At 48.8% G+C, this 18,569-nt stretch overlaps 1 protein-coding gene across 1 annotated transcript in view; it reads left to right on the top strand.

The window, feature by feature from the left end:
* Positions 1-18,335, top strand: part of LOC124119806 — a 60,963-nt gene extending 42,628 nt beyond the window's left edge. The window contains exon 82 of the mRNA XM_048388736.1: positions 18,160-18,335. Within this exon, the coding sequence (XP_048244693.1) occupies positions 18,160-18,294 (135 nt within the window). The 3' untranslated portion in view covers positions 18,295-18,335. The remainder of the gene's footprint in view (positions 1-18,159) is intronic.
* Positions 18,336-18,569: the final 234 nt, after the last annotated feature.

Below are 18,569 nucleotides of genomic sequence, written 5' to 3'. Positions count from 1 at the left end.
ACAAGGACAGGCCCAGGCAGAAAGTAGACACGCTCTATGTACACAAGGACAGACCCAGGCAGTAAGTTGACACGCCCTATCTACATAAGGACAGGCCCAGACAGTAAGTTGACACGCTCTATATACACAAGGACAGGCCAAGACAGTAAGTTGACACGCTCTATGTACATAAGGACAGGCCCAGGCAGTAAGTTGACACGCCCTATGTACATAAGGACAGGCCCAGACAGTAAGTTGACACGCTATATGTACACAAGGACAGGCCCAGGCAGTAAGTTGACACACTCTATGTACACAAGGACAGGCCCAGACAGTAAGTTGAGACACTCTATGTACACAAGGACAGACCCAGACAGTAAGTTGACACGCTCTATGTACACAAGGACAGGCCCACACAGTAAGTTGACACGCTCTATATACACAAGGACAGGCCCAGACAGTACGTTGACACGCCCATTGTACATAAGGACAGGCCCAGACAGTAAATTGACACGCTATATGTACACAAGGACAGACCCAGGCAGTAAGTTGACACGCCCATTGTACACAAGGACAGGCCCAGACAGTAAGTTGACACGCTGTATGTACATAAGGACAGGCCCAGACAGTAAGTTGACACGCTATATGTACACAAGGACAGACCAGGGCAATAAGTTGACACGCCCATCGTACACAAGGACAGGCCCACACAGTAAGTTAACACACTCTATGTACACAAGGACAGGCCCACACAGTAGGTTGACACACTCTATGTACACAAGGACAAGCCCAGGCAGTAAGTTGACATGCTCTATGTACATAAGGACAGGCCCACACAGTAAGTTGACACGCTCTATGTACACAAGGACAGGCCCAAACAGTAGGTTGACACGCTCTATGTACACAAGGACAGGCCCAGACAGTAAATTGACACGCTATATGTACACAAGGACAGACCCAGGCAGTAAGTTGACACGCCCATTGTACACAAGGACAGGCCCAGACAGTAAGTTGACACGCTGTATGTACATAAGGACAGGCCCAGACAGTAAGTTGACACGCTATATGTACACAAGGACAGACCAGGGCAATAAGTTGACACGCCCATCGTACACAAGGACAGGCCCACACAGTAAGTTAACACACTCTATGTACACAAGGACAGGCCCACACAGTAGGTTGACACACTCTATGTACACAAGGACAAGCCCAGGCAGTAAGTTGACATGCTCTATGTACATACGGACAGGCCCACACAGTAAGTTGACACGCTCTATGTACACAAGGACAGGCCCAAACAGTAGGTTGACACGCTCTATGTACACAAGGACAGGCCCAGACTGTAAGTTGACACACTCTATGTACATAAGGACAGGCCCAGACAGTAAGTTGACACACTATATGTACACAAGGACAGACCCAGGCAGTAAGTTGACACGCCCATTATACACAAGGACAGGCCCAGACAGTAAGTTGACACGCTATATGTACACAAGGACAGACCCAGGCAGTAAGTTGACACGCCCATTGTAAACAAGGACAGGCCCAGACAGTAAGTTAACACACTCTATGTACACAAGGACAGGCCCACACAGTAGGTTGACACGCTCTATGTACACAAGGACAGGCCCAGGCAGAAAGTAGACACGCTCTATGTACACAAGGACAGGCCCAGGCAGTAAGTTGACACGCCCTATCTACATAAGGACAGGCCCAGACAGTAAGTTGACACGCTCTATATACACAAGGACAGGCCAAGACAGTAAGTTGACACGCTCTATGTACACAAGGACAGGCCCAGGCAGTAAGTTCACACGCTATATGTACACAAGGACAGGCCCAGACAGTAAGTTGACACGCTCTATATACACAAGGACAGGCCCAGACAGTAAGTTGACACGCCCATTGTACATAAGGACAGGCCCAGACAGTAAATTGACACGCTATATGTACACAAGGACAGACCCAGGCAGTAAGTTGACACGCCCATTGTACACAAGGACAGGCCCAGACAGTAAGTTGACACGCTGTATGTACATAAGGACAGGCCCAGACAGTAAGTTGACTCGCTATATGTACACAAGGACAGACCCAGGCAATAAGTTGACACGCCCATCGTACACAAGGACAGGCCCACACAGTAGGTTAACACACTCTATGTACACAAGGACAGGCCCAGGCAGTAAGTTGACATGCTCTATGTACATAAGGACAGGCCCACACAATAAGTTGACACGCTCTATGTACACAAGGACAGGCCCAGACAGTAAGTTTACACGCTCTATGTACACAAGGACAGGCCCAGACAGTAAGTTGACACGCTCTATGTACATCAGGACAGGCCCAGACAGTAAGTTGACACGCTCTATGTACATCAGGACAGACCCAGGCATTAAGTTGACACGCCCATTGTACACAAGGACAGGCCCAGACAGTAAGTTGACACACTGAATGTACACAAGGACAGGCCCAGACAGTAAGTTGACACACTCTATGTACACACGGACAGGCCCAGACAGTAAGTTGACACGTTCTATGTACACAAGGACAGGCCAAGGCAGTAAGTTGACACGCTCTATGTACACAAGGACAGGCCCAGACAGTAAGTTGAGACACTCTATGTACACAAGGACAGACCCAGACAGTAAGTTGACAAGCTCTATGTACACAAGGACAGGCCCACACAGTAAGTTGACACGCTCTATATACACAAGGACAGGCCCAGACAGTACGTTGACACGCCCATTCTACATAAGGACAGGCCCAGACAGTAAATTGACACGCTATATGTACACAAGGACAGACCCAGGCAGTAAGTTGACACGCCCATTGTACACAAGGACAGGCCCAGACAGTAAGTTGACACGCTGTATGTACATAAGGACAGGCCCAGACAGTAAGTTGACACGCAATATGTACACAAGGACAGACCAGGGCAATAAGTTGACACGCCCATCGTACACAAGGACAGGCCCACACAGTAAGTTAACACACTCTATGTACACAAGGACAGGCCCACACAGTAGGTTGACACACTCTATGTACACAAGGACAGGCCCAGGCAGTAAGTTGACATGCTCTATGTACATAAGGACAGGCCCACACAGTAAGTTGACACGCTCTATGTACACAAGGACAGGCCCAAACAGTAGGTTGACACACTGAATGTACACAAGGACAGGCCCAGACAGTAAGTTGACACACTCTATGTACACAAGGACAGGCCCAGACAGTAAGTTGACACGTTCTATGTACACAAGGACAGGCCAAGGCAGTAAGTTGACACGCTCTATGTACACAAGGACAGGCCCAGACAGTAAGTTGAGACACTCTATGTACACAAGGACAGACCCAGACAGTAAGTTGACAAGCTCTATGTACACAAGGACAGGCCCACACAGTAAGTTGACACGCTCTATATACACAAGGACAGGCCCAGACAGTACGTTGACACGCCCATTCTACATAAGGACAGGCCCAGACAGTAAATTGACACGCTATATGTACACAAGGACAGACCCAGGCAGTAAGTTGACACGCCCATTGTACACAAGGACAGGCCCAGACAGTAAGTTGACACGCTGTATGTACATAAGGACAGGCCCAGACAGTAAGTTGACACGCTATATGTACACAAGGACAGACCAGGGCAATAAGTTGACACGCCCATCGTACACAAGGACAGGCCCACACAGTAAGTTAACACACTCTATGTACACAAGGACAGGCCCACACAGTAGGTTGACACACTCTATGTACACAAGGACAGGCCCAGGCAGTAAGTTGACATGCTCTATGTACATAAGGACAGGCCCACACAGTAAGTTGACACGCTCTATGTACACAAGGACAGGCCCAAACAGTAGGTTGACACGCTCTATGTACACAAGGACAGGCCCAGACTGTAAGTTGACAAACTCTATGTACATAAGGACAGGCCCAGACAGTAAGTTGACACACTATATGTACACAAGGACAGACCCAGGCAGTAAGTTGACACGCCCATTGTACACAAGGACAGGCCCAGACAGTAAGTTGACACGCTATATGTACACAAGGACAGACCCAGGCAGTAAGTTGACACGCCCATTGTAAACAAGGACAGGCCCAGACAGTAAGTTAACACACTCTATGTACACAAGGACAGGCCCACACAGTAGGTTGACACGCTCTATGTACACAAGGACAGGCCCAGGCAGAAAGTAGACACGCTCTATGTACACAAGGACAGGCCCAGGCAGTAAGTTGACACGCCCTATCTACATAAGGACAGGCCCAGACAGTAAGTTGACACGCTCTATATACACAAGGACAGGCCAAGACAGTAAGTTGACACGCTCTATGTACATAAGGACAGGCCCAGGCAGTAAGTTCACACGCTATATGTACACAAGGACAGGCCCAGACAGTAAGTTGACACGCTCTATATACACAAGGACAGGCCCAGACAGTAAGTTGACACGCCCATTGTACATAAGGACAGGCCCAGACAGTAAATTGACACGCTATATGTACACAAGGACAGACCCAGGCAGTAAGTTGACACGCCCATTGTACACAAGGACAGGCCTAGACAGTAAGTTGACACGCTCTATGTACATAAGGACAGCCCCATACATTAAGTTGACACGCTATATGTACACAAGGACAGACCCAAGCAGTAAGTTCACACGCCCATTGCACACAAGGACAGGCCCAAACAGTAAGTTAACACGCTATATGTACACAAGGACAGGCCCAGACAGTAGGTTCACACACTCTATGTACACAAGGACAGGCCCAGGCAGTAAGTTGACACACTCTATGTACACAAGGAAAGGCCCAGACAGTAAGTTGACACGCTATATGTACACAAGGACAGGCCCAGACAGTATGTTGACACGCTCTATGTACATAAGGACAGGCCAAGACAGTAAGTTGACGCGCTATATGTACACAAGGACAGACCCAGGCAGTAAGTTGACACGCCCATTGTACACAAGGACAGGCCCAGACAGTAAGTTGACACACTGAATGTACACAAGGACAGGCCCAGACAGTAAGTTGACACACTCTATGTACACAAGGACAGGCCCAGACAGTAAGTTGACACGTTCTATGTACACAAGGACAGGCCAAGGCAATAAGTTGACACGCTCTATGTACACAAGGACAGGCCCAGGCAGTACGTTAACATGCTCTATGTACACAAGGACAGGCCCAGACAGTAAGTTGACACGCTATCTGTACACAAGGACAGGCCCAGACAGTAAGTTGACACGCTATATGTACACAAGGACAGGCCCAGGCAGTAAGTTGACACGCTATATGTACACACGGACAGGCTCAGACAGTAAGTTGACACACTCTATGTACACAAGGACAGACCCAGGGAGTAAGTTGACACGCTATATGTACACAAGGACAGGCCCAGGCAGTAAGTTGACACGCTATATGTACACAAGGACAGGCCCAGACAGTAAGTTGACACGCTATATGTACACAAGGACAGGCCCAGGCAGTAAGTTGACACGCTATATGTACACAAGGACAGGCCCAGGCAGTAAGTTGACACGCCCATTGTACATAAGGACAGGCCCAGACAGTAAATTGACACGCTTTATGTACACAAGGACAGACCCAGGCAGTAAGTTGACACGCCCATTGTACATAAGGACAGGCCCAGACAGTAAGTTGACACGCTGTATGTACACAAGGACAGGCCCAGACAGTAAGTTGACTCGCTATATGTACACAAGGACAGACCCAGGCAATAAGTTGACACGCCCATCGTACACAAGGACAGGCCCACACAGTAGGTTAACACACTCTATGTACACAGGGACAGGCCCAGGCAGTAAGTTGACATGCTCTATGTACATAAGGACAGGCCCACACAATAAGTTGACACGCTCTATGTACACAAGGACAGGCCCAGACAGTAAGTTTACACGCTCTATGTACATAAGGACAGGCCCAGACAGTAAGTTGACACGCTCTATGTACATCAGGACAGGCCCAGACAGTAAGTTGACACGCTCTATGTACATCAGGACAGACCCAGGCAGTAAGTTGACACGCCCATTGTACACAAGGACAGGCCCAGACAGTAAGTTGACACACTGAATGTACACAAGGACAGGCCCAGACAGTAAGTTGACACACTCTATGTACACAAGGACAGGCCCAGACAGTAAGTTGACACGTTCTATGTACACAAGGACAGGCCAAAGCAGTAAGTTGACACGCTCTATGTACACAAGGACAGGCCCAGGCAGTACGTTAACATGCTCTATGTACACAAGGACAGGCCCAGACAGTAAGTTGACACGCTCTATGTACATAAGGACAGGCCCAGACAGTAAGTTCACACACTCTATGTACACAAGGAAAGGCCCAGGCAGTAAGTTGACACGCTCTATGTAGACAAAGACAGGCCCAGACAGTAAGTTGACACACTCTATGTACACAAGGACAGGCCCAGACAGTAAGTTGACACGTTCTATGTACACAAGGACAGGCCAAGGCAGTAAGTTGACACGCTCTATGTACACAAGGACAGGCCCAGACAGTACGTTAACATGCTCTATGTACACAAGGACAGGCCCAGACAGTAAGTTAACACGCTCTATGTACATAAGGACAGGCCCAGACAGTAAGTTCACACACTCTATGTACACAAGGAAAGGCCCAGGCAGTAAGTTGACACGCTCTATGTAGACAAAGACAGGCCCAGACAGTAAGTTGACACGCTATATGTACACAAGGACAGGCCCAGGCAGTAAGTTGACACGCCCATTGTACACAAGGACAGGCCCAGACAGTAAGTTGACACGCTATATGTACACAAGGACAGGCCCAGACAGTAAGTTGACACGCTATATGTACACAAGGACAGGCCCAGGCAGTAAGTTGACACGCTATATGTACACACGGACAGGCTCAGACAGTAAGTTGACACACTCTATGTACACAAGGACAGACCCAGGGAGTAAGTTGACACGCTATATGTGCACAAGGACAGGCCCAGGCAGTAAGTTCACACGCTATATGTACACAAGGACAGGCCCAGACAGTAAGTTTACACGCTATATGTACACAAGGACAGGCCCAGGCAGTAAGTTGACACGCTATATGTACACAAGGACAGGCCCAGGCAGTAAGTTGACACGCCCATTGTACACAAGGACAGGCCCAGGCAGTAAGTTGACACGCCCATTGTACACAAGGACAGGCCTAGACAGTAAGTTGACACGCTCTATGTACATAAGGACAGCCCCATACATTAAGTTGACACGCTATATGTACACAAGGACAGACCCAAGCAGTAAGTTCACACGCCCATTGCACACAAGGACAGGCCCACACAGTAAGTTAACACGCTCTATGTACACAAGGACAGGCCCAGACAGTAGGTTCACACACTCTATGTACACAAGGACAGGCCCAGGCAGTAAGTTGACACACTCTATGTACACAAGGAAAGGCCCAGACAGTAAGTTGACACGCTATATGTACACAAGGACAGGCCCAGACAGTATGTTGACACGCTCTATGTACATAAGGACAGGCCAAGACAGTAAGTTGACGCGCTATATGTACACAAGGACAGACCCAGGCAGTAAGTTGACACGCCCATTGTACACAAGGACAGGCCCAGACAGTAAGTTGACACACTGAATGTACACAAGGACAGGCCCAGACAGTAAGTTGACACACTCTATGTACACAAGGACAGGCCCAGACAGTAAGTTGACACGTTCTATGTACACAAGGACAGGCCAAGGCAATAAGTTGACACGCTCTATGTACACAAGGACAGGCCCAGGCAGTACGTTAACATGCTCTATGTACACAAGGACAGGCCCAGACAGTAAGTTGACACGCTATCTGTACACAAGGACAGGCCCACACAGTAAGTTGACACGCTATATGTACACAAGGACAGGCCCAGGCAGTAAGTTGACACGCTATATGTACACACGGACAGGCTCAGACAGTAAGTTGACACACTCTATGTACACAAGGACAGACCCAGGGAGTAAGTTGACACGCTATATGTACACAAGGACAGGCCCAGGCAGTAAGTTGACACGCTATATGTACACAAGGACAGGCCCAGACAGTAAGTTTACACGCTATATGTACACAAGGACAGGCCCAGGCAGTAAGTTGACACGCTATATGTACACAAGGACAGGCCCAGGCAGTAAGTTGACACGCCCATTGTACACAAGGACAGGCCCAGGCAGTAAGTTGACACGCTCTATGTACACAAGGACAGGCCAAGACAGTAAGTTTACACGCTATAAGTACACAAGGACAGGCCCAGGCAGTAAGTTGACAGGCCTATTGTACACAAGGACAGGCCCAGACAGTAAGTTGACGCGCTCTATGTACACAAGGACAGGCCCAGACAGTAAGTTGACACGCTATATGTACACAAGGATAGGCCCAGGCAGTAAGTTGACACGCCCATTGTACACAAGGACAGGCCCAGGCAGTAAGTTGACACGCCCATTGTACACAAGGACAGGCCCATACAGTAAGTTCACACGCCCATTGTACACAAGGACAGGCCCACACAGTAAGTTCACACGCTATATGTACACAAGGACAGACCCAGGCAGTTAGTTCACACGCCCATTGTACACAAGGACAGGCCCACACAGTAAGTTCACACGCTATATGTACACAAGGACAGGCCCAGACAGTCAGTTCACACACTCTATGTACACAAGGACAGGCCCAGGCAGTAAGTTGACACACTCTATGTACACAAGGACAGGCCCAGACAGTAAGTTGACACGCTCTATGTACACAAGGACAGGCCCAGACAGTAAGTTCACACACTCTATGTACACAAGGACAGGCCCAGGCAGTAAGTTGACACGCTATATGTACACAAGGACAGACCCAGGCAGTAAGTTGACACGCTCTATGTACACAAGGACAGGCCCAGACAGAAAGTTATCACACTCTATGTACACAAGGACAGGACCACACAGTAGGTTGACACACTCTATGTACACAAGGACAGGCCCAGGCAGTAAGTTGACACGCTCTATGTACATAAGGACAGGCCCAGACAGTAAGTTGACACACTCTGTGTACACAAGGACAGGCCCAGACAGTAAGTTGACACGCTCTATGTACATAAGAACAGGCCCAAACAGTAAAATGACACGCTATATGTACACAACGACATACCCAGGCAGTTAGTTGACACGCCCATTGTACACAAGGACAGGCCCAGACAGTAAGTTGACACACAGGCCCAGACAGTAAGTTGACACACTCTATGTACACAAGGACAGGCCCAGAGAGTAAGTTGACACACCCATTGTACACAAGGACAGGCCCAGACAGTAAGTTGACACGCTCTATGTACACAAGGACAGGCCCAAACAGTAGGTTGACACACTCTGTGTACACAAGGACAGGCCTAGGCAGTACGTTGACACGCTCTATGTACACAAGGACAGGCCTAGGCAGTACGTTGACATGCTCTATGTACACAAGGACAGGCCCAGACAGTAAGTTGACACGCTCTATGTACATAAGGACAGGCCCAGACAGTAAGTTCACACACTCTATGTACACAAGGACAGGCCTAGGCAGTACGTTGACACGCTCTATGTACACAAGGACAGGCCTAGGCAGTACGTTGACATGCTCTATGTACACAAGGACAGGCCCAGACAGTAAGTTGACACACTCCATGTACACAAGGACAGGCCCAGACAGTAAGTTGACACGCTCTATGTACACAAGGACAGGCCCAAACAGTAGGTTGACACACTCTGTGTACACAAGGACAGGCCCAGGCAGTAAGTTGACACGCTCTATGTACACAAGGACAGGCCCAGACAGTAAGTTGACGAGCTATATGTACACAAGGACAGACCCAGACAGTAAGTTGACACACTCTATATACACAAGGACAGGCCCAGACAGAAAGTTAACACACTCTATGTACACAAGGACAGGCCCACACAGTAGGTTGACACGCTCTATGTACACAAGGACAGGCCCAGACAGTAAGTTGACACGCTCTATATACACAAGGACAGGCCCAGACAGAAAGTTAACACACTCTATGTACACAAGGACAGACCACACAGTAGGTTGACACACTCTATGTACACAAGGACAGGCCCAGGCAGTAAGTTGACACGCTCTATGTACATAAGGACAGGCCCAGACAGTAAGTTGACACACTCTGTGTACACAAGGACAGGCCCAGACAGTAAGTTGACACGCTCTATATACACAAGGACAGGCCCAGACAGTAAGTTGACACGCTCTATGTACACAAGGACAGGCCCAGGCAGTAAGTTGACACGCTCTATGTACACAAGGACAGGCCTAGGCAGTACGTTGACATGCTCTATGTACATAAGGACAGGCCCAGACAGTAAGTTGACACACTCCATGTACACAAGGACAGGCCCAGACAGTAAGTTGACACGCTCTATGTACATAAGGACAGGCCCAGACAGTAAGTTCACACACTCTATGTACACAAGGACAGGCCCAGGCAGTAAGTTGACACGCTCTATGTACACAAGGACAGGCCCAGACAGTAAGTTGACACGCTTTATGTACACAAGGATAGGCCCAGGCAGTAAGTTGACACACCCATTGTACACAAGGACAGGCCCACACAGTAAGTTGACACGCTATATGTACACAAGGACAGGCCCAGACAGTACGTTGACACGCTATATGTACACAAGGACAGGCTCAGACAGTAAGTTGACACACTCTATGTACACAAGGACAGACCCAGGCAGTAAGTTGACACGCTATATGTACACAAGGACAGGCCCAGGCAGTATGTTGACACGCTAAATGTACACAAGGACAGGCCCAGGCAGTAAGTTGACACGCTCTATGTACACAAGGACAGGCCCAGGCAGTAAGTTGACACGCCCATTGTACACAAGGACAGGCCCAGACAGTAAGTTGACACGCCCATTGTACACAAGGACAGGCCCAGACAGTAAGTTGACGCGCTCTATGTACACAAGGACAGGCCCAGGCAGTAAGTTGACACGCTATATGTACACAAGGACAGGCCCAGGCAGTAAGTTGACACACTCTACGTACACAAGGACAGGCCCAGGCAGTAAGTTGACACGCCCATTGTACACAAGGACAGGCCCAGACAGTAAGTTGACACGCCCATTGTACACAAGGACAGGCCCACACAGTAAGTTGACACGCTCAATGTACACAGGGACAGAACCAGGCAGTAAGTTGACACGCCCATTGTACACAAGGACAGGCCCAGGCAGTAAGTTCACACGCTCTATGTACACAGGGACAGAACCAGGCAGTAAGTTGACACGCCCATTGTACACAAGGACAGGCCCAGACAGTAAGTTGACACGCCCATTGTACACAAGGACAGGCCCACACAGTAAGTTGACACGCTCTATGTACACAGGGACAGAACCAGGCAGTAAGTTCACACGCCCATTGTACACAAGGACAGGCCCACACAGTAAGTTCACACGCTATATGTACACAAGGACAGACCCAGGCAGTAAGTTGACACGCCCATTGTACACAAGGACAGGCCCAGACAGTAAGTTAACACGCTATATGTACACAAGGACAGGCCCAGACAGTCAGTTCACACACTATATGTACACAAGGACAGGCCCAGGCAGTAAGTTGACACACTCTACGTACACAAGGACAGGCCCAGGCAGTAAGTTGACACGCCCATTGTACACAAGGACAGGCCCAGACAGTAAGTTGACACGCCCATTGTACACAAGGACAGGCCCACACAGTAAGTTGACACGCTCTATGTACACAGGGACAGAACCAGGCAGTAAGTTGACACGCCCATTGTACACAAGGACAGGCCCAGGCAGTAAGTTCACACGCTCTATGTACACAGGGACAGAACCAGGCAGTAAGTTGACACGCCCATTGTACACAAGGACAGGCCCAGACAGTAAGTTGACACGCCCATTGTACACAAGGACAGGCCCACACAGTAAGTTGACACGCTCTATGTACACAGGGACAGAACCAGGCAGTAAGTTCACACGCCCATTGTACACAAGGACAGGCCCACACAGTAAGTTATCACGCTATATGTACACAAGGACAGACCCAGGCAGTAAGTTGACACGCCCATTGTACACAAGGACAGGCCCAGACAGTAAGTTAACACGCTATATGTACACAAGGACAGGCCCAGACAGTCAGTTCACACACTATATGTACACAAGGACAGGCCCAGGCAGTAAGTTGACACACTCTATGTACACAAGGACAGGCCCAGACAATAAGTTGACACACTATATGTACACAAGGAAAGGCCCAGACAGTAAGTTGACACACTCTATGTACACAAGGACAGACCCAGGGAGTAAGTTGACACGCCCATTGTACACAAGGACAGGCCCAGACAGTAAGATGACACACTCTATGTACACAAGGACAGACCCAGGGAGTAAGTTGACACGCTATATGTACACAAGGACAGGCCCAGGCAGTAAGTTGACATGCTATATGTACACAAGGACAGGCCCAGGCAGTAACTTGACACGCTCTATGTACACAAGGACAGGCCCAGACAGTAAGTTGACACGCTATATGTACACAAGGACAGGCCAAGGCAGTAAGTTGACACGCCCATTGTACACAAGGACAGGCCCAGACAGTAAGTTGACACACTCTATGTACACAAGGACAGGCCCAGACAGTAAGTTGACACACTCTATGTACACAAGGACAGGCCCAGACAGTAAGTTGACACGCTATATGTACACAAGGACAGGCCCAGGCAGTAAGTTGACACGCCCATTGTACACAAGGACAGGCCCAGGCAGTAAGTTGACACGCCGATTGTACACAAGGACAGGCCCAGACAGTAAGTTGACACGCCCATTGTACACAAGGACAGGCTCACACAGTAAGTTGACACGCTCTATGTACATAAGGACAGGCCCATACAGTAAGTTGACACGCTATATGTACACAAGGACAGACCCAGGCAGTAAGTTCACACGCCCATTGTACACAAGGACAGGCCCACACAGTAAGTTCACACGCTATATGTACACAAGGACAGACCCAGGCAGTAAGTTCACACGCCCATTGTACACAAGGACTCGCCCAGACAGAAAGTTAACACGCTATATGTACACAAGGACAGGCCCAGACAGTCAGTTCACACACTCTATGTACACAAGGACAGGCCCAGGCAGTAAGTTGACACACTCTATGTACACAAGGACAGGCCCAGACAGTAAGTTGACACGCTATATGTACACAAGGACAGGCCCAGACAGTAAGTTGACACGCTATATGTACACAAGGACAGACCCAGGCAGTAAGTTGACACGCCCATTGTACACAAGGACAAGCCCAGACAGTAAGTTAACACAGTCTATGTACACAAGGACAGGCCCACACAGTAGGTTGACACACTCTATGTACACAAGGACAGGCCCAGGCAGTAAGTTGACACGCTCTATAAACATAAGGACAGGCCCAGACAGTAAGTTGACACACTCTATGTACACAAGGACAGGCCCAGACAGTAAGTTGACACGCTCTATATACACAAGGACAGGCCCAGACAGTAAGTTGACACGTTCTATGTACATAAGGGCAGGCCCAAACAGTAAGTTGACACGCTATATGTACACAAGGACATACCCAGGCAGTAAGTTGACACGCCCATTGTACACAAGGTCAGGCCCAGACAGTAAGTTGACACGCTATATGTACACAAGGACAGGCCCAGACAGTAAGTTGACACTCTCTATGTACACAAGGACAGGCCCAGACAGTAAGTTGACACACTCTATGTACACAAGGACAGGCCCAGACAGTAAGTTGACACTCTCTATGTACACAAGGACAGGCCTAAGCAGTACGTTGACACACTCTATGTACACAAGGACAGGCCTAGACAGTAAGTTGACACGCTCTATGTACATAAGGACAGGCCCAGACAGTAAGTTCACACACTCTATGTACACAAGGACAGGCCCAGGCAGTAAGTTGACACGCTCTATGTACACAAGGACAGGCCCAGACAGTAAGTTGACACGCTCTATGTACATAAGGACAGGCCCAGACAGTAAGTTGACACGCTATATGTACACAATGCCAGGCCCAGACAGTTAGTTGACACGCTATATGTACACAAGGACAGGCCCAGACAGTAAGTTGACACGCTATATGTACACAAGGACAGGCCCAGACAGTAAGTTGACACGCTATATGTACACAAGGACAGGCCCAGACAGTAAGTTGACACGCTCTATGTACATAAGGACAGGCCCAGACAGTAAGTTCACACACTCTATGTACACAAGGACAGGCCCAGGCAGTAAGTTGACACGCTCTATGTACACAAGGACAGGCCCAGACAGTAAATTGACACGCCCATTGTACACAAGGATACGCCCAGGCAGTAAGTTGACACGCCCATTGTACACAAGGACAGGCCCAGACAGTAAGTTGACACGCTATATGTACACAAGGACAGGCCCAGACAGTAAGTTGACACGCTATATGTACACAAGGACAGGCCCAGGCAGTAAGTTGACACGCTATATGTACACAAGGACAGGCTCAGACAGTAAGTTGACACACTCTATGTACACAAGGACAGACCCAGGCAGTAAGTTGACACGCTAAATGTACACAAGGACAAGCCCAGGCAGTAAGTTGACACGCTCTATGTACACAAGGACAGGCCCAGACAGTAAGTTGACACGCTAAATGTACACAAGGACAGGCCCAGGCAGTAAGTTGACACACTCTATGTACACAAGGACAGGCCCAGACAGTAAGTTGACACGCCCATTGTACACAAGGACAGGCCCAGGCAGTAAGTTGACACGCCCATTGTACACAAGGACAGGCCCAGACAGTAAGTTGACACGCCCATTGTACACAAGGACAGGCCCAGACAGTAAGTTGACACGCCCATTGTACACAAGGACATACCCAGGCAGTAAGTTGACACGCCCATTGTACACAAGGACAGGCCCAGACAGTAAGTTGACACGCTATATGTACACAAGGACAGACCCAGGCAGTAAGTTGACACGCCCATTGTATACAAGGACAGGCCCAGACAGTAAGTTCACACACACTATGTACACAAGGACAGGCCCAGGCAGTAAGTTGACACACTCTATGTACACAAGGACAGGCCCAGACAGTAAGTTGACACGCTATATGTACACAAGGAAAGGCCCAGACAGTAAGTTCACACACTCTATGTACACAAGGACAGGCCCAGGCAGTAAGTTGACACGCTCTATGTACACAAGGACAGACCAAGGCAGTAAGTTGACACGCCCATTGTACACAAGGACAAGCCCAGACAGTAAGTTAACACAGTCTATGTACACAAGGACAGGCCCACACAGTAGGTTGACACACTCTATGTACACAAGGACAGGCCCAGGCAGTAAGTTGACACGCTCTATGAACATAAGGACAGGCCCAGACAGTAAGTTGACACACTCTATGTACACAAGGACAGGCCCAGACAGTAAGTTGACACGCTCTATATACACAAGGACAGGCCCAGACAGTAAGTTGACACGCTCTATGTACATAAGGACAGGCCCAAACAGTAAGTTGACACGCTCTATGTACACAAGGACAGGCCCAGACAATAAGTTGACACGCCCATTGTACACAAGGATACGCCCAGGCAGTAAGTTGACACGCCCATTGTACACAAGGACAGGCCCAGACAGTAAGTTGACACGCTATATGTACACAAGGACAGGCCCAGACAGTAAGTTGACACCCTATATGTACACAAGGACAGGCCCAGGCAGTAAGTTGACACGCTATATGTACACAAGGACAGGCTCAGACAGTAAGTTGACACGCTCTATGTACACAAGGACAGACCCAGGCAGTAAGTTGACACGCTATATGTACACAAGGACAGGCCCAGGCAGTAAGTTGACACGCTAAATGTACACAAGGACAGGCCCAGGCAGTAAGTTGACACGCTCTATGTACACAAGGACAGGCCCAGACAGTAAGTTGACACGCTAAATGTACACAAGGACAGGCCCAGGCAGTAAGTTGACACACTCTACGTACACAAGGACAGGCCCAGACAGTTAGTTGACTCGCCCATTGTACACAAGGACAGGCCCAGGCAGTAAGTTGACACTCCCATTGTACACAAGGACAGGCCCAGACAGTAAGTTGACACGCCCATTGTACACAAGGACAGGCCCAGACAGTAAGTTGACACGCTCTATGTACACAAGGACAGGCCCAGACAGTAAGTTGACACGCTCTATGTACATAAGGACAGGCCCAGACAGTAAGTTGACACGCTATATGTACACAAGGACATACCCAGGCAGTAAGTTGACACGCCCATTGTACACAAGGACAGGCCCAGACAGTAAGTTGACACACTCAATGTACATAAGGACAGGCCCAGACAGTAAGTTGACACGCTATATGTACACAAGGACATACCCAGGCAGTAAGTTGACACGCCCATTGTACACAAGGACAGGCCCAGGCAGTAAGTTGACACACTCAATGTACATAAGGACAGGCCCAGACAGTAAGTTGACACGCTATATGTACACAAGGACAGACCCAGGCAGTAAGTTGACACGCCCATTGTATACAAGGACAGGCCCAGACAGTAAGTTGACACACTCAATGTACATAAGGACAGGCCCAGACAGTAAGTTGACACGCTATATGTACACAAGGACAGGCCCAGACTGTAAGTTAACACGCTATATGTACACAAGGACAGGCCCAGACAGTAAGTTCACACACTCTGTGTACACAAGGACAGGCCCAGGCAGTAAGTTGACACACTCTATGTACACAAGGACAGGCCCAGACAGTAAGTTGACACGCTATATGTACACAACGACAGGCCCAGACAGTAAGTTCACACACTCTATGTAAACAAGGACAGGCCCAGGCAGTAAGTTGACACGCTCTATGTACACAAGGACAGGCCCAGACAGTAAGTTCACACACTCTATGTACACAAGGACAGGCCCAGGCAGTAAGTTGACACGCTATATGTACACAAGGACAGGCCCAGACAGTAAGTTCACACACTCTATGTACACAAGGACAGGCCCAGGCAGTAAGTTGACACGCTATATGTACACAAGGACAGGCCCAGACAGTAAGTTCACACACTCTATGTACACAAGGACAGAGCCAGGCAGTACGTTGACATGCTCTATGTACATAAGGACAGGCCCAGACAGTAAGTTGACATACTGAATATACACAAGGACAGGCCCACACAGTAAGTTGACACGCTCTATGTACACAAGGACAGGCCCACACTGTAAGATGACACGCCCATTGTACACTAGGACAGGCCCAGACAGTAAGTTGACACGCTATATGTACACAAAGACAGGCCCAGGCAGTAAGTTGACACGCCCATTGTACACAAGGATAGACCCAGGCGGTAAGTTGACATGCCCATTGTACACACGGACAGACCCAGGCAGTAAGTTGACACACTCTATGTACATAAGGACAGGCCCAGACAGTAAGTTGACATACTTTATATACACAAGGACAGGCCCACACAGTAAGTTGACACGCCCATTGTACACAAGGTCAGGACCAGGCAGTAAGTTGACACGCCAATTGTACACAAGGACAGGCCCAGACAGTAAGTTGACACACTCTATGTACATAAGGACAGGCCCAGACAGTAAGTTGACATACTTTATATACACAAGGACAGGCCCACACAGTAAGTTGACACGCCCATTGTACACAAGGTCAGGACCAGGCAGTAAGTTGACACGCCAATTGTACACAAGGACAGGCCCAGACAGTAAGTTGACACGCTCTATGTACACAAGGACAGGCCCACACAGTAAGTTGACACGCCAATTGTACACAAGGACAGGCCCAGACAGTAAGTTGACACGCTCTATGTACACAAGGACAGGCCCACACAGTAAGTTGACACACTCTATGTACACAAGGACAGACCCAGACCGTAAGTTGGCTCAGTTCCATGGAGACATTATTAACAATGCCATCAATGGCTCCTTTGAAACTTCCAGAGTTTGCTGATAGCAAGGCGAGGGTCCTGTTTACGGTGATATTGTGTTTGTCAGCCTCATACAACTGTTTGGGGGTTTCTTTACACATGTATTAACTATCTGTGTCTGTGTCCAGTTCCTCACCCACGCTGGACAAGCCACCGCACAGGTCGCTGCCGAGGCCGTCAAGTTCTTCCAGCCATTCCAGACTCAACTGGGATCCGTCTTCACTCAGATCAAGAGTGTAGCCGCAAAGCTGACGGGACATTAAATGACTATACAAGAGATTTAAAATAAAACAACCTATCAAAACATTGCCTCCTTGTTTATTCGGTGACGTATGAATGTGTGTATCCGTGTTATACACCATTGTGTGAAACCCACTCTCAATGTCAGTACATTCCGACATACACAATAAGGATGGCAATGCAACAAAGTGAAGCGTGACGCTGAAAGATTATTTACACACTCACCTCAGCAAGTAGGACCTATGTCCTGCATACAGAACATATTGAACAATTCGGTAAGAAAGACAAATAGATAGTA

This window comes from Haliotis rufescens, unplaced genomic scaffold, assembly GCF_023055435.1.
Source record: "Haliotis rufescens isolate VD_foot unplaced genomic scaffold, xgHalRufe1.0.p SCAF_78, whole genome shotgun sequence".
In the NCBI taxonomy this organism is placed as follows: Eukaryota; Metazoa; Mollusca; class Gastropoda; order Lepetellida; family Haliotidae; genus Haliotis; species Haliotis rufescens.
This window is presented reverse-complemented; position numbering and strand designations above follow the sequence as displayed.